The 23,173-nt window shown below is 42.3% G+C and overlaps 1 protein-coding gene and 1 pseudogene across 1 annotated transcript; both read left to right on the top strand.

Annotated features, from left to right (window-relative positions):
• The first annotated feature begins 19,704 nt into the window (after positions 1–19,704).
• LOC117225018 (putative salivary secreted peptide pseudogene) lies at positions 19,705–20,401 on the top strand (annotated as a pseudogene).
• A 2,026-nt stretch (positions 20,402–22,427) lies between these two features.
• LOC143258923 (putative salivary secreted peptide) lies at positions 22,428–22,832 on the top strand. The gene has a single exon (XM_076519474.1). It carries the CDS (start codon positions 22,428–22,430, stop codon positions 22,830–22,832), a length of 405 nt encoding a protein of 134 aa, XP_076375589.1.
• Positions 22,833–23,173: the final 341 nt, after the last annotated feature.

The following is a 23,173-nucleotide window of genomic DNA, read 5'->3' as shown; positions in this document are numbered from 1 at the left end:
ATTATTGTTATTATTATTATATTTTATTTTACATTATATTTTAGTGAAATATACATTGAAAAATGAGCGAATCAGAATCTGAATATGAACACGCTGTCGGAAAGCGGCTCACAAGGAAGAGATAAGTCGTAAGTGATAAGTATAGAAAAAGGATATATCTTATACTCGAATAAGTAAGTGTTATCGCTTACAATCCCATGTAAATGATAAATATCAATAAAACGATTGTTTTTTTTTTGCTTTCACATTGTTATGTTCAATTCTCGATTGCGTTCGAGCGTGAAAAATTATAGCAACGTAAAGTACAACGCCGCTCGAATTATCTCGAGTGTGCACAGTTCGGCCAGTTCAGCGCGCTCGAGTTAACTCGAGCGTGCACGTTAAGGGGTTAAACACGCCGCGCGCGTTCGACGTCTCCTTGGTTAAACGGTGTCGCGTCGATGCCACAATGCCGGCCCATTCGGTTCAACAAACGAGAATTGATGGTCGTTTCACAATTTTCAGCCCGAGACGTAATTCACGCCCGACGCTCGGCCCGAGCCGGGTTTTTTCGTCGGGACGGGCCCGGCGCTGTTGGGGCGCGGCGAGGCGCGGCGGGGTGCGGCCCGACGTCGGATATGTTTTTCATGGCGGCGAGTTATAGCAGGCTATCTGTCACAGTCATCATCGATGGCAACTTTGAGGATACCGCGAGGGACGTAATGCTTCTACACCGGCGTGTGGTAAGGGCGGCGAAAGAAAGGATAAGACAGTTTGGCCGGAGCGGGGGAGGGGGTGGGGGGGGGGGGGGCGAGAGAAAGAGAAAGTGAGAAAGAACCGGTAACTTACGGTGTATCGAAATGGCCGCAAGTTTAGGGGTCTCTCATGCTACCTCGATACATCATCGTTAGAGAACTTTGGACGGCTTCCCGGTTACGCCATTGATGGCTTCCTCTGATAGGACATGATGTATCTGCCCCTCTCATTGCCGGAACGTGGAAGCGGCGGCGGTCGGACGCAATTTGAAAGTAAAAATACGAATTAAACGGCGGGCGCGGGGCATTTGTCGACGGTCGTGTCTCTCTGTATCAATCATGCGCACCGGCTACCGTGCCCCGATCCGACGGCTTGTCGGACGATGACCGTGCTTCTCTTTTTTCTTTTATCGTCGGTCGGTCCCTTCTTTCTAATTATTATAGTGTATTATTATTATTATTATTATTATTATTATTATTATTATAATGTTATTATATTGTATAGTATATTATATATAATATTGCAGTATATTATATATATATAATAGTACTATATACAGTAGTACTAATATATGTATAATAGTGCTATATATAGTAGTACTAATATATAACAGTACTATATACAGTAATACTAATATATAATAGTGCTATATATAGTAGTACTAATATATAATAGTGCTATATACAGTAGTACTAATATATAATAGTACTATATACAGTAGTACTAATATATAATAGTGCTATATATAGTAGTACTATATACAGTAGTACTAATATATAATAGTGCTATTTATAGTAGTACTAATATATAATAGTGCTATATATAGTAGTACTAATATATAATAGTACTATATATAGTAGTACTAATATATTATAGTACTATATACAGTAGTACTAATATACACATAATAGTACTATATATAGTAATACTATAAATATAATAGTACAATAATAGTATTATTATAGTAAGCAAGTTATTAAAATACTAAAGATAATATTACTTTTACTAATTCAACATTACTTAATATTACTTATTATTTTAACATTAGTGCCACCGGCAACAATATCGATAATATTAACGTTATTGCTAAACCGCGGATCATTATGCATTTATAACAATTTTCATAGTTGCCGATCGTCGACGATTACGAAAACGAGGTTCAAAACTCGTACAATCGTATCTCCGCTTCCCAAAAATTGTCCGTTTTTGTTTGCAAGCCCGAAGGAAAATTCGGGAGAGCGAATTTACTGTAATTTTGTTCCATGGATTTCTCTGGTTGCCAAGTCAACTTCGCCTCGTTAGTTCCTCAGGTGGCTCGTGCCCGTTGTCAGCTGTCTTAGCCCCGTCCTCGTACCTAATGTCCCTTAGCTGTAAACTCGCGCCTAGTTGCCGAACGTGATGCAACGGATAATGCGACAAGTTTGCCACCGAGGGATTATGTGACCAGTATTACGTTCCCGTCTTCCCGTGCATTTACGGTCTCCATATTTTAAGGGAATCCACGGCCGTCCCTTGGCCGACCCGTGCATTAACAACCGTCGGCTTGTTAGCCGTTCAGCAAAAAACCTCGCCCGATAAAGGCGAGTTCAGATTTTGCACTTTGGACGTGCGTCATGAATTCGATTTTTTTTTTCTTTTTCGATTCTCATCTGCTTTTGTGATTCGACCTGCATCCGTGCATCGAACAGCCAAGTTTTTATATATTAAATCAATACAAATATATTATAAATTTAATATATATAATAATTTAATTCATCATAAATTTAATATATATATATATATATATATATATATATATATATATATATATATATATATTAATAATTATATAATATAATATTAATAGCTAATCATATATTATAATACATAATTAGCTTTATATATGATTATATATGATTAGCTCTAAATTTATGTATTAAATTATTATTATTATTATTATATATATATATAAATTATTATATTATATTATATTATATTATATTATATTATATTAATATTATATATATAATATTATATATTAATATTACTATTATAATATTAATAATATTATATTATGTTATATAATATAATTACATATATTAAATTTATAATATATTATTGCATCTGTACGTATATTATATTGATACATTATTAGTATTAATATTAATTAACGTTTAATCTAGCGCAATTTATTCACAGTTAAGTTTCACGCATTTCACATTTGTTGCTATCGGATTTTCATGGTTAGACAATTACTACAGTAGCAAAACGATATATCGATTAATAAATCCGTAGCGAGGCGACGTTGACGTGTTCGAACGTGTTCGATGAACAAGCGATTCGAAGATCCGCGGGAGATTGATGCGACCGGTTGCCGGAAATGAATCGAGCCGGTACACAGATTTCATTGACAATGAAAACGCATCGAAACCGTGGCGGAACGATGTAAACACACACTGCAGCTTTCATCTTTCATATTCACCGTGAATCAATCCGTTCACAGATTCGTGTCCCGTTTGGCTCAAAGTCTAAATTCGCACGCTAAATCTACAGCGAGCACAATTAACCAGGTCAGCCGTGTCGCGACGAGTATACTCGTCGCGGAGAAGCGGCGGTGTTTTCCGTCGTATTTAACACGTTGAATGCCACACGCCGGTTTTACAGAAATTGTCCGTGGCGCCACGATGAATTTTCTTTCATGCGATACATATAACGTTGAAATATTATCTGCGATAGATAGGTTACAGTGTATAACCATGTTTGTCATGTTCATTGCGACGGGGGGCACTGTTTGAATCGACGATGGTAATAATACAAAATTTTAGATATTGAAATTATTATTATAATTATTATTACTATTATTCTAGATATTGAAATTATTATTATTATTATTACTATTATTCTAGATATTATTTCTATTATATTATTATTATTGTTATTATTATTTTAGATATTATTTTTATATTATTATTATTATTATTATTATTATTATTATTATTATTATTATTATTATTATTATTATTATTATTATTATTATTATTATTATTATTATTATTATTATTATTATTATTATTATTATTATTATTATTATTATTATTATTATTATTATTATTATTATTATTATTATTATTATTATTATTATTATTATTATTATTATTATTATTATTATTATTATTATTATTATTATTATTATTATTATTATTATTATTATTATTATTTTAGGTATTATTTTTATTATATTATTATTATTACTATTATTATAGATATTGAAATTATTATTAGATATGAAATTATATATATTTCTATCAATTTGGGCGCGTCGGTCGCCGGTGGCGCCCAATGGCGTCAAGTTAAGCGCCGGTCACCGGTGACCCCCGCGGCATTCGACGTGTTAAGCCGAACCGTTCGATCGAGTATCGTTACAAAGGGGTCTCTCTACAATGTCGAGAATCTTGGACGGAAAAACGTGAAACCGGCTCGGCAGGCTTCAAGCGTTAAGGTTGTCGAGCCTCGGCGCTCGATCGAACTCCGTGGATTCTGATTTGCGCACTCCGAGGCGGCACTAAAAATCGCCGCGCTATTTATTAAAGGAATTCTCGCGTTACCATCCGCCAGTTTGTATATCCGACAAATTGGCAAGAAGAAGAAAAGAGTGAAACGAAAAATAGGGAGTCTCCTCTATAAGCGGAGCAGGTTCAATTTGCCGCGCGTCCAATAAAAACGTCGTTACGGCAGGCTTAAGAAACCCGGAGAGGATCTAATCTCGCCGATGCGCGGGGAATATCGATATCGATCTCGCTTTCGCCCGCGAAACGATCGTACTAGCACAGCCGCGCGTGTAAGAACTCTAGAGAAAATCTAACTCGCGATAATCCTAAACGAACCGGAGGCATCCTCGCGACAATTATACACGGGGAACCGAAGATTATACGGTAATTGATTGCGGAAAACGTGTCCGCGCGCGCGCGCGCGCGGCATTTTTGTTCCGCGGGTACGGCGATAGCGGATCTATCTATCTATCTATCGGCGAGGAGATCCGCGGATTGCAAAGCGAGCCGGCCGGGGATTATCGCAAAAATTTGTATCCAACGTGGAGCCGGGTAAGGAGGAACGATTACCCCGCATACCCCCGTCACACGTGCACACGCGAGCGCGCGCGCCTATCGGAAACGAGCTGCTTCGACTAAATTAACTTTTTAATCCGCGAGCGCACTTTGCGCAACGTCGCGGAAATAGGCTTCTGTCGGCCCTTTGAGAACTATTCCCATTTTCCGCTACGGATCGGGAGAGCGAGGGAGAGAGAGAGAGAGAGAGAGAGAGAGAGAGAGAGAGAGAGAGAGAGAGAGAGTAAGAAAGCGAGAGCGAAAAAGCGAGAGCAAGAGCGAGAAAGCGAGAGCAAGAGAGAGCAAGAGAGAGCGAGAGAGCGCGAGAGAGAGCGAGAGCGAGGAAGCGAGAGCAAGAGAGAGCACGAGAGCGCGAGAGAGTGAGGAAGCGAGAGCAAGAGAGAGCAAGAGAGAGCGAGAGAGCGCGAGAGAGAGCGAGAGCGAGGAAGCGAGAGCAAGAGAGAGCAAGAGAGAGCACGAGTGCGCGAGAGAGCGAGAGCGAGAAAGCGCGAGCGAGAGAAAGAGAGCAATATAGCTAGAGAGAGAGAGAGAGAGAGAGAGAGAGAGAGAGAGAGAGAGAGAACCAGGAAGAAACGAGTGTTCACGGCAAGGGAGCAAATTAACGTAATGACAGATGTTTCCCGCGAGATGCTGAAAGAGTTACCATTCCGCCGTATGCGAATCTCCCGCTGGCATCAAAGGAGGCTCCGCTCGACCGTTCTCATAGAAAATACGCGGTTCGTAATCAAATCGTCGTAATCGTAATTCGCACTCGTTCGCTGCCTAGGCCGGATGAAAGCACCGAAACACGGAAACGATTGCGTAAAAGCGTTTCGAAGATCTGGCGACTCGTGCGACGCGTTTTCTTCCAAGAAATTGTAGCTCGTGCAGCAGACTTATCATACAATTGCAACCTAATCCAGCCTGTCTTAAAGAAGACGCTTTCAGCTTTCGTTTAAGCTAAGTTACGCAGAATTTGGACTTACATAGCTCTACGGAAACGTATCTTAAAATACGTTTGAACTTTTCCTTTTAGATCTCGTAAACTCCACGATGCCAGAGGTCGATTCCTTTTTAATTTTTCAAAATGATCTCGTCCTCCAACTGCAATCTAATTTACCCCGTCTTAAAGTAGACACTTCCAGCTTTCATTTGAGCTAAATTGCATAGAAATAGATCCACGAGAACACATCTCAAAATTCATCGGAACTTTTTCCTTTCAAATCTTGTAAACTCCACGATGTCGGAGGTTGATTCTTTTTAATTTTTCAAGATGATATCGTTATTTTGTTGCAATATCATTTACTCTGTCTTAAAGTAGACTCTTTCAGCTTTCATTTGAGCCAACTTGCATAGAAATAGCCCCACGATAACACATCTAAAAATTCATTTGCATTTTTCCTTTTTATATCTTGTAAACCCCGTGATGTCGGAGATCGACTCCCTTGAATTTTTCAAAACGACCTCATCATTCTATTGCAATCTAATATACCCTGTTTTAAAATAGATTCTTCCAGCTTTCACTTCAGCTAAATTGCATAGAAATAGCATCACGAGAACATATCTAAAAACTCAACTGAACCTTGCATTTTTAATCTTGTAGACCCCGTGATGCCATAGATCGATTCCTCTTAATTTTTCAAAATGATTTCGTCGTTCCATTGCAATCTAATCTACCCTGTCTTAAAGTAGACATCTCAAGCTTTCACTTCAGCTAAATTGCATAGAAATAGCATCACGAGAACATATCTAAAAATTTAACTGAACTTTTATTTACAATCTTGTAGACCCCGTGATGCCATAGATTGATTCCTTTTAATTTTTCAAAATGATCTCATCATTCTATTGCAATCTAATATACCCTGTTTTAAAATAGATTCTTCCAGCTTTCACTTCAGCTAAGCTGCATAGAAATAGCCTCACGAGAACATATCTAAAAATTCAACTGAACTTTTCCTTTTAAATCTTGTAGACCCCGTGATGCCATAGATCGATTCCTTTTAATTTTTCAACATGATCTCGTCATTCCATTGCAATCTAATCTACCCTGTCTTAAAGTAGACATTTCAAGCTTTCACTTCAGCTAAATTGCATAGAAATAGCCCCACGAGAACACATCTAAAAATTCATCTGAACTGTCCCTTTGAACTCCTGTCATTCTCCCTAGATGTCAGACGGTCCGCGAACGGACTCGTCACACAACGCGGTGGCCGGGTTGCTTTCGACCCGTACCATCTAAATCGTTCGCTTAAATTACGTAACTTCCGACAATGAAACTAAATAAATCGCTGCCGCATTAAGAACAACAGAAAACAGAAACAAGCCTGCGATAAATATCCTGGAGAACATATTTTCACCAAAATTACCGAACAAACCTCATCATTGTTATAAACATCGTCGACAGCGCAGTCGCGAAAACGGTCCGACGTCCGATGGTTAACGAACATAAGTTGGAAAGACGGGGACGATGCTCGCGTGGACGCCTTCGGAGGCTCGCGTCGCGACGGCGACGGCGACGACGACGCCGACGACACGGTAACGGTTATCCGATATCGCATTAGCGTACGTCAGGGCAAGTTCTTCCGTGGCGCAGGGCCGTGTTCCGCGCGGCCAATAACTCCATTTTCGCTGACATAACTTGTAATCGTATAATCTGGCGGGCAGCCCGCCCGGAACAGACGAGATTCCGTTCTTCGGCGATCACGCGGAACGCCGTGATACGCGCGGCTCCGCTTAATCGGCGAGCGATCCTTCGGCCGCGAGCGAACCAAATCCAATTTCTGTTAACGCTGAAGGACGCGTACTCGTTAATCCGTCAAACTGGACGCTCCTCGCGATATCTTGGCTCCGTTCGAGAGCCACCGGTGTCCGTGTCCGGTCGACGGCGCGCGTCGATACCTCGCCCTTCGATTACGAAACGATCCGTGATAACGGAGCGAGCCCGGTGCGCTTCTCTTTCTTTTATTTTCTTTTTCCTCTTTATCTTTATTCTCTGCATCGATAAGAGAGCGTCGCCGACGACACGAAAGATTTACATTGTGTAACGTGCTCGACGGGAATTCGAGTGGGGCACGCTAAAGAATCGACGGAGATGGCGCGAAGCGAAGTTATCCGACGCAATCGCGGCACCTGCGCGAAAATGAAAACACATGTGCACATAGGGTGACGCGTTTGGAATAGATCCAGTGAGATACGCGTATAATAATAATATAATATAATATAATAATATAATATAATATAATATAATATAATATAATATAATAATTCATATAATAATATAATATAATAATATAATATAATAATATCTTATAATATATATCATATAATAATAATATAATAATATAATATAATATAATATAATATAACAATTAATATAATAATTATTATATAATTAATAATATTAATCTAATTATATTAATTATATTAATTATAATATAATAATATAAAATATAATAATACAATAATATCTATAAATATCTTGCAAATCGTCGACGATATCGGAAAATGCTTCGAATGAAAATTAGACGTTTTCGAGGATCGCGTAATCGGATGTCAGTGAGATTTTGTCAGGTCAACGCGTAAAAGAGATACGCAAGACAATTTCATTTTTCTCTTTTTTTTACAGTGGAAACACACGTTTTTTGTTGCTCCAATCGATGCAGCTCGTGACTTTTGTACGCGACATTGGACTCCGTCTCTCGACTATCGTCGATTGGAGGCGGGACACCGCGGCAGTATAGTAATGTCTCTCTAATTGACGCTTAGGTTGTCTAGAAAACTGGTCGATTTGGGAAGAGGGGATGCGATTATTCGAACTTTGCAGCTCGTTTTTGTAATCGTTGACAGTCGGTAACTATGAAAATAAGCCGGAAGGCTCGAATAATCGTATCTACTCTTCCCAAATTGTTCATTTTTGTGCAGAATCTTAGGCGTCAGTTAGGGAGACATTACTGTGGTCAGGAAGCGGAGCCTAATCGTCGCGTTCCGAAGCGTTCCAAGCACTGGTTTAAAAGATATTTCGAGCTTAAGACATTCGAGATACTCGATTAAGATATTTCAAGTGTTAAGAAATACTTATTTTCGAACATGTTTCGGTATAATCAACTGCTTGCAGGACGTTCGGCCATTTAAACGGATAATTTAAATCGGTCATCCTGTACACCGCCGCGTCAAGTGGCACAATGACATTGAAGCGACGAGTGGTTTACCAGGAACCAATCTTGCTTTTATCGCGGAGGCGTCGTAATATTAATCAAAATCTCGGTGTCACGTTGTCGTCGATTAGCTCGGATCGTTGTTTATTTGTTCATCGAATTTAACGATACTTTATATTATTAGTTATAATTGTATCATATAAGTGCGGAATGACTTGGAGCATCAACTAAGTAAAAACGAAAAAAAAAGAGATAAGATAACCGCAATTCTTTGAATTCATATGATATATCTGAACGGACTGTAATAACGTTGCTACGACTGAATCTTAGGGTATAAAAGTATGTCTAAATCGAGCGACGATTTGTTTAACCCTAGAAAGATAACCATATGACAACGTACGTAAAAGATAACCATACGCTTCAGAGGCGCATGCTTTTCTAAGGCGTCAATTTTATACTAACAATGGATATTTATTTAAGTTAATCTAGTCATTTTAAAGGTTTGGCATTATTGTCAAAATAAAATGCATTTATATTATATTTTTTTATATTTTAAGTAATTTTAAACTTAAATCACTAGACCTCTATGAAAAATTAACAAAAATCAACAGTCTTCGCAGGCGCCTCTGCGACGTAGGTTATCTTTCTCGGGTTAAAGTGCACCAATTCGGAAGCCTATCCGAATCACGCCGAATTAACCCTTTACACTCGAAGCTATTTTAACTGTAAATCTAAGATAATTTTTCTGACTTACAGCATTTTCATTTTATACGACAGAGTGCATTTTGTGCAGCTGAAATTGAGTCTTGCGACCTCGCACGACGATTACACTTTTTACACAATTTTTTCAATCTAAACTTCGTTGACATAAGAATTATTTTATAACAAATTTTAATGGTGTCTCAGAGTCACCGCTCGAGTGCAAAGGGTTAAATCATTGGCGTACACGAACAATTCGCAGGCACGAACGGCTTGTGCGTTGCGCGACGCCATTACAGTAATGTCTCTCTAATTGACGCTCAGATTGTACACAGAAATGGACAATTTGGGAAGAGGAGGTGCGATTATTCTAGCTTCGCGGTTTGTTTTTATAGTCGCGAATTGTCAACGATTATAAAAACGAGCTACAAGGCTCGAATAATCGTGTCTCCTCTCCCGAAATTATTCATTTTTGTGCGCAATCCAAGCGTCAGTTATGGAAAATTTGCAGTGCACTGCTTTTTGTCGCTTCCCAGTGTTATGGAATTCTTCAACAATGCTCATCAGCTCTGATTTTCCTATGACTTAACACGTCTGCTCTGTCTCGAGTACAAAGAGCACAGTAAATTCACCCTAAATGACGCTCAGATTATACAGAAAAGTGGACAATTTGGGGAAAGGAACTACGATTATTCGAGCCTAAATAACCTTGCGGCTCGTTTTTATAGTATATTATATATTTTAAAAACGCAAAGCTCTAATAATCGTATCTCCTCTTCCCAAATTGTCCATTTTTGTGTGCCATCTAAGCGTCAATCATGGAGAATTTGGACACTGTAGTGCTTTTTATCGCTTCCCAGCGTTACGGAATTATTCTACAATGCTCATCAGCTCTGATTTTCCTATGATTTAACACGTCTGCTCTGTCTCGAATACAAAGAGCACAGTAAACTCATCCTAATTGACGCTCAGATCGAACCAAAAATGGCCAATTTGGGAAGTGGAGATTCAATTATTCGAGCCTAAATAACATTGCGACTCGTTCTCGTAATTACCGATTGTCAATAACTGAGCCGTCTATTTTGAAAGTGGCATAAGTCACTTTGTTCTTAAGTCGAGAAGATTTACTTGTATTTCTTATCTCAGGATACTGATATTTTTCTCAGTATAAATAATTTCGTATAAACATTAAAAAACCACCTCTTTTCATTACGGTAAAGTGACATATGCCACTTTCAAAATAAACGGCTCAATTATAAAAACGCAAGGCTCGAATAATCGTGTCTCCTCTCCCCGAATTGTCCATTTTTGTGCAGAATCTGAGCGTCAGTAAGGGAGACATTACTGTAATTGAAGCAACGAAAAGAAGAGGAGCCGAACGAGAGAGAGAGAGAGAGAGAGAGAGAGAGAGAGAGAGAGAGAGAGCCTTGCGGGATACGCGATCCGTCGCGGTGCCTACGCAACGGCAATTAAAATCACGGCGCTGGGTCGTCGCCGTCGATTAACTCGGATCGTTGTTTAGCCAGCCGTGGAGCGTTTTCTTTTCGCAGGGTGGCACAATAACGCGTCCTCCCCGGATTGTTCGCATGGCCGATCCGTAGCCGAGGCTCTCCGGATGGGGCGCTCCCGCCGAATGGATAGGTGTTACCTAAGCTAGTTACGGGATCCTTCGATAAACACAGACGGACAAACGTTTCCTAATTGTGCTGGGAATTGTTTACGCTACCTCGCAGCACCTTCCGGCCTTCCCGCGTTTCACGGCTATTCCGTGTTTGTCTCCCCGTTTCTTGCCCGTCTCTGTCACGTCTTCCGGAAGAATGGACGACGAAAATTTCGTCGGAGGATTAACGACGCCGGATCTTAATTAGATTGCCGGTGTGTCTAGCTGTCTTCGGGCGCGGAGGCCCGGCGAATCTTTTTCCTTCGTTATCCGGCAGTTCTTCTAAATGGACGGAAAGTTTTGTTTACTACGATGATTGTGCCGCGCGAGTCCCATCCTCCCGATACCGACGGACGTCGACGCCAATGTATTTAACCTCGAACGATATAATCAACGCTCGCGCGAGATTTATTTTTCGGCGAATCCGGCGCGCACCGGGAATTAATCCCGAGGAGAAGAGCGAGCCTCGTCGGCATTTTTTCTTCTTTTTTTTTGCTGGGAGAAATCGATGCGGATTGCTTTCTTGGCGAGATCGCAGTCGTTTTCTGGCGGAAATGTTAGGAATTGAAAGCGGCGGATCCGGGAATACTAAGCTGCGAATAAGAGAATACTAAGAGAATACTGAGCTGGAATCCGAGAATTCTTCGAGTCTCGCGGCTCGTTTTCACGGAAACTCCGGGCCGAAAATAATGACAGCATTGATACGGATGCATAGTAATGCGAGCAATAAAAACGATGACTTAAATTTTTTCTTATTTCTAATTTTTTGACGCGATTCGAAGGCAATTCGGAGGCCACGTGACGCGATTCGAAGGCAATTTTTGGGCCGAAGAGAAAGACAGCATGCCGGTGTATATTAATATGAGTGAATAGTGATGCTGGAGTAAAAACTACTCTGTCGACCCTTGACATCGAGGTAGCAGTAAATTACATAGGCGCAGGACTAGCACAGGGAAATTTAGAGCAACCCGAAATTCGGCATTTCCGGGAGAAATTCGTTGTATTCCGTTCGAAGGCGCGTCTGTCGTAAAAAGACCTGCGACAAAATGGCGGTCGCATTCAATTAGTAGCGCTCCAGTGTTAATACTAAAATTGTTCATTAAACAATGTATTCGTCGTTCATCTATTACGAAGAATCACATATTAACAGAGAATCGTCGCGCAACGCCTTTCGAAAAGCGAGTTCCGAAGAAGTCTCTGCTACACCGACAATACCTCAAAATTCGTAACGAAATAAATTGCTTCAAGTGGTACAACATACGTGCTTTCAAATAACATACTCGCTAAACAAAAATTGTCCGGTAATCGTGCCAAGAAAAAAGCACCAAACTGTGCTGATTTTACGTGGCCGTGACATAGAGTCGCTCGCAAAAGCGTTCGTGCACCTTTTAAAATGCAGCAACATGTTTAAAACTGCTCTAGACGACTTAAATATTTTTTTGTTCCATAGAGTGTCCACTGAGATCTTCGACACGCGTATTTCACCATAAGTTACCGAGATCGATGAAAGGTATTTCTTAAATTTTCGTTCCAGACTCGGATAAAAAAGTTGAAAAACGAGAGTCTTTCTTTTGTTATTCCAAGTAATGAGCAGGAGTAAAAAAAGAAAGCATTTCGGCTGTCGTCTGATAAACTGGTCTCTCTGACATAAAAAAAGGGATTCAACTGATTCGGTTCAGTTTGACAAAAATTACCGCGCACCAAAAGGTTACACCGAAAGGTGTCGGAACGCAGTCGCGAGGCCCTGCGAGCCGTCGCGGAGGAAACAATTTGTAGTTTGCATAAGGATCCCCGGCCCTATTAATTAGGCACGGCTCTTTAACGCCTGGGCGTAACCCCCCACCCCCCTCCCGAGCTTCTTTTCATAGGCCCATTTTACGCGTGTGCCCCTCGCGGCGCGGCGTGAGTTCGGCCCCCGTGGCCGTCGAACGATCCATCGATTTACTGCGGTTTTACTGCTGCCGCGACGCGGTCGCCTGTTTTAAACGGTGCGTAAAGCTGCATAAAGAGGACCCGTGGCTGCGAGATACGAGGAGCCGCGACAGGTGAGGAGGCAGCGCGCAACAAATCGAGGATCTGTCCGGCCCGCTCTCGAAGAAGAAGGAGGAAGAGGTATCGGTCGTTTAGCATTCCCCCCCGTCCCCCCACCGAACGGCGGCCCCCGTGCCAGATACCGGACGAATTATTGCGGGCCTGCCAATTTACGCGGATTACACGGGCAGAGAAAGGGCCGCCGGGACGTCGTTCGACGACTTTACGGCTGCACGCGTCGCCCTTTTTGAAAGCTTTCTGAGGATTAGCCGACAACTTGCGGCCACGCGAGCCACAAACACATCGGGGACTTTCATTCGGCCGGCCAACGCGCGCGGCGCGTCGTCCGCCCGAGATTTTATCCGACGATAAATAGGGAAGAGGAGATCGTGTTGCGACTTTATTCGTGATTGCTCGTTCGATACAAAGGGCGTTCGTATTTCAATTAGTTGTACCAGATTGCTATGTACACAGGCTGTCCCGTGATTATGTTATGTTAATTGTGTGATTCCTGAGGTGATTTCAAGTAACTTTTTCCTTAGCGGAAATGCGATCCGAGGCTTCGTTTGCGAGTTATTAGCGAAAAACGGTGGCCAATGAGAGGCGAGCTCGGCTGGCGCGAGGCGGTCGACGGCGGCTCGGTGGCCAATGAGAGGCGAGCTCGGCTGGCGCGAGGCGGTCGAAGGCGGCGCAACGAGCGCCTAGCGCGAGGCGAGCTTGACTCTCATTGGTCAGCGTTTTTCGTTGATAACTCGCAAACGAAGCGGCGGATTGCATTTTCGCAAAGGAAAAAGTTACTTGAAATCACCCCGGGAATCACACCTTTGCGGCTGATAACGTAATCATGGGACTTCCTTCTATTATTTAACCCTGGACAAGCAGAAACGTTGCGGTGAATAAAAATGGAGAAATGTTCGATCCAGCGGCGACTGTTTATTGTTAAAAATTGTTACGAATTTGGTGAAAGTTGTCCAGAAGTGGGGAGAAAATTTCGCACAGGCAGAGAAAACTGTCCATCGAAATCAAATAGCGCTAATATTCTTGATTTCAAAATACAGAAACAGCCGTCATGAAAAAAAAACAAAAAGAAAATCGACAACCTTTTCCGCGCGCGTCGCTTAAAAAACGAACGATTACGTTTCTTTGGATCCGTCGCGCGCGTTCGTACAATTTTTCACGCGGAAGATCGAACCGCCGGTCAACAGAGCATCGCGGGACGGTTGTTAATAAAAAGAGGCTAAATCAGGGAACCGCCGACAGGAACACGGAAGAAATAATGACCCGCGGATAAATCGTAATGGCCGGGCGCAATAATACGGGCGGATCGATCGAATGTTTAGAACGCCGGGATTACGGTTGACGTGAGTAATTATTTAACTTTATCGTGCAGCGACGAATGCAAATTGCGTGTACAAATGTACGCGTCCTGTAACGGTTACATTCGATTCTGCTGGGACAATCAGAACGCCATAAACCAAAACTATCGCGGCTCAACGCGGCGCGGCGGAGGCTCCGCTCGTACCGTATCGGCGATGAACAACGGATATTCGTGACACGCCATTTCAATTGAAAATAAACATATTGCCGATCAATCGCGCCCGTTTAATTAACGGCCCGCGGCACGGTTTTCCGGGGACGGCGTCGCGAGCTCGCCGACGAAAACGCGCGCTCGAACATAATAGATCGCGGGAAGATCCGATCGTGCGATATATCGATCGGCGATCGACGGACCGCATCGTCCCGGCGGAAGATTAAAATGATCTTCGGCCGATTTCAGGGAGACGGGCCAGCCTTCCGGCGGTTATCTTTTGTCCGCGCGAAACGTCCGATCGTTTCCGTTCGAAACAAACACCGTTCCTTGAATTTCGACGACAGCCGAAACGTCGACAACGTCGAACATCGGCGTCGCGTCGCGTCGGCCCGCGCTAATGTTAATTCCCGAAGAGATGTGGACGGCTCTGAGTAATGGAAAAAACTAGTAGCTGTCATTCCTGGCCCTTCTAGGGCCAGTCGCCGGCCTGCGGAACTGCAATGGAACTTTTCTGTTCGCCTAATTGTCCTAACGGGTGACCTCAACGCTGATTACTCCGGCGTCCCTTCTTTCCCTCGTCCCCCTGGCTCGTTTCTTTTCTCTCTCCCTCTCTCTCTCTCTCTCTCTCTCTCTCGCTCTATCGTTCTCTCGCTCTCCGGGAGAGGCGATTCGCAATTAGCGCAAGGGCGGTTCCATGCCGAACGGATCGCTTCTCCGGCTCGCCGTCAGTCATCGTTTCTCGAATTTCGAAATTCTTCAGCTACAAGCCGCCGAGTCAATGCACGCTCGCAACGATCGAACATCGCTAAACGAGAATACGTTTGTATTTCTTTTTCTGAACAAACGTCTCTTCGAATGGAAACAATTTTTTTTCAGATGCGCGTGACCCTCGAGATTGCCAGAAAAACATTGCTACTCTGTATCTTCGATGGTTTCGGAGATGTAAATTCGAAGGCGAAGACGATTCTCGTGGAAATCGGCGGAAACTGGAGACTTCGTGCGCTCGTAATTCTGAAAGAATTTCGAGGTTCGGAGAACGATGCCATTTTGACGGGTTCCGTAAATCTAGCGTTAAGGTTACATCAAGTGAACAATCGTAAATTACAAAACTGAGTGACCCGCCATTTTGACGCGTTCCGTAAATCTAGCGTTAGGGTTACATTTAAAATGAAAATAAATATCTTGTCTTTCCTTTCCCTTCGTTTCGTGTTATACATTCATTTATATTTGTAATAAAAAATATATTTATATGCTTATATAAAATTTCAAAGAAATTGTTTCTTTTTAATAAATTTTCGGCACGTAAACCCGCTTCTTGCACCGACTGTGGCTCTCTTACAACGCGATTTCACACGCCACGGCATTTCCTAGGAACCTGTCCACCGTGTTACGGGAAAGTTACCTGTATTTCAATACGATCGCGGTACAGTAATGTCTCCCCAATTGACGCTCAGATTGACCACAAAAAGTGGAGAATTTTTGAAGAGGAGATACGATTGTTCGAGACTCGTGGCTCGTTTTTTATGGTTACCGATTGTCAACGACTATAAAAAGCGAGCTGCAAGGCTCGACTAATCGTATCTCTTCTTCCCAAATTGTCCATTTTTGTGCACAATCCGAGCGCCAGTTAGGGAGACATTACTGTACAGTAATGGACAAAAATGGACAATTTGTGAAGAGGAGATATGTACCATTATTCGAGCCTTGCAATTCGTTTTTATAGTTACCGATTGTCAGCAACTATAAAACCGAGCTGCAAGGCTCGATTAATCGTATCTCCTCTTCAAAAATTCTCCACTTTTGTGGACAATCCGAGCGTCAGTTAGGGAGACATTACTGTACAGTAATGGACAAAAATGGACAATTTGTGAAGAGGAGATTGTACCATTAATCGAGCCTTGCAACTCGTTTTTATAGTTACCGATTGTCAACGACTATAAAAAACGAGCTACAAGGCTCGACTAATCGTATCTCTTCTTTCCAAATTGTCCACTTTTGTGCGCAATCCGAGCATCAGTTAGGGAGACATTACTGTACAGTAATACACAAAAATGGACAATTTGTGAAGAGGTGATACGTACCATTATTCGAGCCTTGCAACTCGTTTTCATAGTTACCGATTGTCAGCAACTATAAAACCGAGCTGCAGAGCTCTACTGATCGTACCTCCTCTTTCCAAATTGTCCACTTTTGTGCACAATCCGAGCGTCAATTAGGGAGACATTACTGTACCTAGCTCGATATCCACGCGGAAAAGCGACGCATTCGGCAGGGAGCGGTCCCTTCCGCGTTATCGAGAGGGGTGGACCTCGATCGATCCTCCTTATCGGATCCGGCGGGATCTCGCGAGAACCTACCAATTATTCTGCGGCATAATTAATTCTATTGGGTATCGTTCTAATCCTGGACGGTATCTTGTCGAATGATTGACAGAAAGTGCACTGTAATCCACGAAGAGGGCGGTGGAGGGGGGGGGGGGCGGTGAGCAGAGGACCGGGGCTAGGAAAACGGAATCAAGCCCCGGCTAGACACAACCGGATACTATCCGGCGGATAGCTCGTTAAGACGGTTGAAATCGAGCCGTGCATCGGATTTCTGAAGTACAAAGCCGGATAATTAATGGCAAAGTCATCATGCTCCCGATACCTTCTATCCGGTATCCTTGAGACAGGTGCCAGAGATCGAGTAGCTCCGCGGGCTCGAGGTTTGCCCGAATGAATAATGCCGAGCTCGGCGCGGCTCCGCTCGGCTCCGCTCCGCTCGCGGCGCTCGGTTCCTGCGCCCGCGTCCTCTCCGGATAGGTGGCCCTATAATGTCTACGTGTTTGTTTTGCCTGTGCGTGAATGCGGAACGAACGCGACCGACGCGGCACCGCCGCGGCGCCGCTGGAACTAGGACCCCCATCATAATGTTCATGGGATATTTACATCCGCGCTTAGAGATGCCGCGGCACCGGCTAGACGTGCGAGGGATTTCTAAGCATAAATATTTGTATGCGCTCGCGCAACAGAGAGAGATATAGAGTAGAGAGAGAGAGAGAGAGAGAGAGAGAGAGAGAGAGAGACCGACGGAGCTCATTGAATTCGTAGAAAACGCGCGCCGGCCGCACGGGGATGACGGCCTATGGACCCCCGATGGGCTCGGTGTCTCATGAAATTTGTAGCCCGCTCGCTCTAAAAAGCCTGCCGCGACTTCGCGCGGGCCACTTCAGCTTGCCACAGTCCGCGTCGGGCCGCTCCAGACCGCTTCAAACCCGCTCCGCCGGTTTCTAGCCGTGGCTCGCGCTGATATAATAGACGAACGCGCCGCATCCCCGACGACTAGAACGCGGAAGTTCCTACGAATTCGCACTTTTCTTTCCCGGTTTTTTGGGGGGAACTGGCAACTCGATGCATTTTCTATCTTCTTGGTTTAACCTGGGTGATACGGAGTTCAAATGATCCGGCGCGTTGACGCGCGGCGAAATTCAGTTTGTTTTACGGTCGGCGTACGAAGCGAATTTCTCCCTAATTCGCGCTTGGATCGCGCACAGAAATGGACGATTTGGGGAAGGGAGATGCGATTATTGGAGCCTTGCACCTCGTTTTTATAATTGTTGACGATCGGCGAGGATACGAATGAGCCGCGGGGATCGCATAATCGCATCTCCTTTTCTCAAATTGTACGGTTTTGTTTGGAAGCTGAGGGAAAATTGGGCAGATTATTGTTATATATTATTAAATACTAGATTGTTATATATTATTATATTTATGATTATATTATATATTGTTATATAATAGACTTTTATATATTATTACACATTTAAGATTATATTATATATTATTCTATAACAGATTATTATATATATTATTACATTTAAGATTATATTATATATTATTCTATAATAGATTATTATATATATTATTACATTTAAGATTATATTATATATTATTATATAAGACATTAATACATATTATTATATTTAAGATTATATTATATATTATTCGTGCACCTTCTAAGACGGAATCGCTTTTTTACAATTACACCAGCGATCTAAATTTTTTAGCGGCATTAGAGGCATTAACCCTTTGAGGACGAACGTCGGCATACTGACGACCAGTTGCGAACGTATAGATTGTTAACGTACATAACAAAATATCACGATATATTATTGTTCATTTTTCACCTTATTCAAGCTTTTCAAACATAATCTAATCCTCTGAGAAATATAATCTCAGAACTTTTAAAAGAAAAACCTCATCCGCGAAGGGTTAATTTGCTGGACAATGACTAAAAAATTGCAATCGAGCGACACGATCGAAGAATCAATAAATGATGTTTCAGCAACGTTCCCTTCTTCGTCGGAAACCATAACGAAAATTGAAGAAACGCATTTCGCAGATCTCTCTGAGAGTTTTTTTGTCAGATCAGAGCGCAAACGCCTAAAAGATCAGTGCGACCGAAGGGTTCGATCAAACTCTTCAGCATCGAAGAAACGGAACGGCTGAGCGCCGCGATGCCTCCAGCGGTGTGCAGAAATTGCGCGATCCTTCATATCAGCCGTGATAAAAAAAAACGTTAGCCCTCTCGATAACGATAACATTCCCGCGGCTACGTTCGTATCTCTGTATAGCGATCGAGAACGATTCTAATTAGCACGTTACGAACGCGAGGCGCATCTCATTCAGAGAAAAACTCTTTTTAATCTCCGTTCAGCTTTTCTGCGATCGCTCGTGCTCGGCTGCCGGAATCCTTTCCCGGAGTAGCGACAATCGCGACAAAGAAACCGCGATAAAACGAGCGGATAAGACGGCCGGATTCGGTCGTCTATATAACGCGCGGGGCAGCAATTCTTTTTCTGTCACAAGTCCGCCATGTCTGCACAGAAGGTGATCGCGTGTTTGGCGATTGTGCTGGTCGCTGTGATCGAAGCCGATTGCTGGCCCGCAGCCGCCGCCCCGGACCCGAGTCACGAAAACGAGATCTACGCGAACAATTACAGCGTCGAGTCGCAGAACTGCACGATCGGGTACGGGGATCCCGGCGACAGGTTGGTCCTCCTTGAAACCATCACCGTGAAAGGCAGCGGTACGCAAGTCAGGAATGTCACGAAGCTGTTCAACCGGAGGCAATGGGAGATGATCACTATGATCCAGGCCGTCGATCAGAAACCGAAAGACAACGCGTCGTGCGCCATGCTGATCAACAGTGGGCCCGGATTCGTCAGCGTCACCTTCAAGTTCAAGAGCCAGAAGGGCCTGGGGATCAACTATTATCTCGAGATCTACGCTCTGCCGGCCAAATAGTTCCGATCCTGGCGGCGGCCATTCTTCTCCTTCTTCTATTGTATTCAACTAGTCGAACGTGTTTAGACGAGAACACTATTTATTTGCATGCGTCGCGTTGCATTCGATGCGCTCTAATCTCGGACGAATCTAAGATCGTACTTGTTACCGTGAATCTCGATTATGACGCTAAATCGTGTTGCAATTATGTGAAGACAATAAACGACTGGAAACGTTGCAGGAAATTTGTAGCATTGTTTCTTCGATCCGTCGGTGACACAACCCTCGATTTTCCTTGATCTATTGCAAATGGATGGTTCTCAATTCAATTGAAACGCGTAGTTTTTGATTAAATTAAAATACGTAGATTGTAATTAAATTGAAATAGGTAGTTTATAATTAAATTGAAATACGTAGTTTATAATTAAAATTAAAATACGTAGTTTATAATTAAATTAAAGTACGTAGTTTATAATTAAATTGAAGTACGTGGTTTATAATTAAATTGAAGTACGCGTGGTTTATAATTAAATTGAAATACGTAGTTCTTAAATAAATTAAAATACATAGTTCCTAATTACATTGAAACTGCGGATCTCAATTATATTTCTCTTAAATGCTCGTTCTACGACCTCCTCATTAGCTACGATGACCGACACTTCGTCCTTCTGAATAATTTTCCCGATTGAACGAGACGATTTTTGTTTCTTGCGTGTCTTCGTCTACGTTCATTTCTCTCGATTTCGTGACAGCAGAAGTATCAAATGTTGCTTCGATTCAAAAGAAATGCATAATATCCCTCTAGTCACGTGCTCGACTCGTTGTTCTGGCGCTGTAAAATTTATTCCGACGTGTCTTGCCGTAACGATTCGATCGCAAACATTCCTATTTGTTAATTTGACACTGCAGATATGTTTCGAAGAAATTCACCATTTTATTTCGAATTTAATCGCACAGCAAGACGCGGAACGTATACGTAAATGATCGTGTAACAAGAGCAAAATAATTACGGTAAATTCTCCGCGATTGTCCCTCAGCTTGCGAACAGAAATGGACAATTTGGGAAGAGGCGATGCGATTATTCGAGCCTCGGGATCTGTTTTTACAGTTGCCGATTGTCAACGGCTATAAAAACGAGTCCCGCAAGGGTCGAATAATCGCATCTCCTCTTCCCAAATTGTACGTTTTTGTTTGAAAGCTGAAGGACATTTGGGGAGATTATTATTATCATATATTATTACATATAAGATTATATTATATATTATTATTGTAATTGATTATTATATATTATTGCAGTTAAGATTATATTATATATTATTGTACAATAGATTATTATATATTACTATATATAAGATTATATTATATATTATTACATATAAGATTATATTATATATTATTATACAATAGATTATTATATATTACTATATATAAGATTATATTATATATTATTTTATATAATAGATTATTAGTAATATAATAGAGTAATTAATTATTACAGTAATATAATAATTTATATAATAGATTATAGCTAAGTGTCTAAATAACATAGTATAGTGGTTAATAACATTGCATAGTGGCATAATAAACCAATTGTCCCACAGTTCCATTACTCGATTTGACCCTTTCACGGGCACAATATGAATTCTCAAGATGGCAGCACGTTTCAACGAGGCGGGGAGGGGGGATATTTGAGCCTGGTGGTCCATATACGCGCTAAAAGTGGGTGACAAGTATAGTTCCCAGTGCCTACGGAAGGGTTACGGTGCAAAATGCCACGAAACTCGCGGAATGGACACCTTGTACAGAGAGTATCCGAAGGTTCAGCGTCGATGAAAGAAACGGCTGATCGCCGTGACGCCTCCGCCAATGCAATAATAATAATGTATGAATCATACATTAGCCGCGATAAAAAAAAACGATAACAATATCATCTCGATAACAATAACATTCCTGCGTCTCATTCATAACCGGGGACTATGATCGAGGACGGGTTCTGATTAGCAGATATGCGCTCTCATTAAGAAACCATTTCCTAAATTTCCATACAGCTTTATTTTTGCACGCCGAGCTTATGCTCGCTGTCGAATAATCGCCGGATGATCGAATTGCGATTGCAAAACAGGGGTCGCGATAACCGAGCTGATAGAACGCGCGCGGATCGGGACTATATAACACGGGGAGCCGCAATTTTTTTGCGCATCGTGATCGTCACAGCGAGCGAAACGTGATTCTATAGTTCGCGAGAAGCACAACGGAAAAAAAGTACTCGCCATGTCTGCTCTGAAGCTGACGGTGTGCCTGGCGACGGCGATGCTCGCTCTGGTCGCGAACCAAGTTGGTTCGGCACCGTTTTACGAGAACTACGTCGGCAATAACGGCACCATTGGGCGCAGGGTGCCCGGCGACGTGCTGATCGCCCGCGAATATATCGTGACGGACGAAAGACGGGCGCTGGACACAAAATTCGCGATGCAGCTCAACGTGACGGAATGGGAAAAGATCACTTTGGTCAGCCTTATTAATAACATAGTCAACAGCAACGCTAGTTTCCGGTCTACCCTGACTCACAATGGTAAAACCGTCGACTACACCTTCGCGCTCAAGGGACCGGTCGGCCAGATAACGAACATGACTATTGAGATTTACGCTCTTCCAGACTTCTGCACGTTTAACTAATCGAAAGTGTTTCACGGGAACGCTGTTTATTTCTACGCGCTGCGCGCGCGCGCTCGATGTACTCTAATCACTGTAAACTTATCTTTTTCCAATTATGCGAAGACAATAAAGCCGTGAAACCGGCACAGAAGATTTGTACTGTTGTTTTCTTCGATCCGGTCGGCGACACAGCCGCCAATTTTCCTTAATGTATCGCAAATAGGTGGTTCCTAGTTAGATGAAAATATGTAGTTTTTAATGAAATGGAAACATGTGGATCTTAATGAAATGAATATATGTACATCTTAATGAAATGAAAATATTTAGATGTTAATTAAAAATGAAAATGTGTAGTTCTTAAT

The sequence above is a fragment of the Megalopta genalis genome, chromosome 3 (genome assembly GCF_051020955.1).
Source record: "Megalopta genalis isolate 19385.01 chromosome 3, iyMegGena1_principal, whole genome shotgun sequence".
Taxonomy (NCBI): domain Eukaryota; kingdom Metazoa; phylum Arthropoda; class Insecta; order Hymenoptera; family Halictidae; genus Megalopta; species Megalopta genalis.
Note: the sequence above shows the minus strand (reverse complement) of the source record. Positions and strands in the feature narration are given on the sequence as shown.

Coding starts and splice junctions, on each gene's coding strand:
- LOC143258923 (XM_076519474.1), top strand. CDS start 22,428: ATGTCTGCTCTGAAGCTGACGGTGTGCCTGGCGACGGCGATGCTCGCT.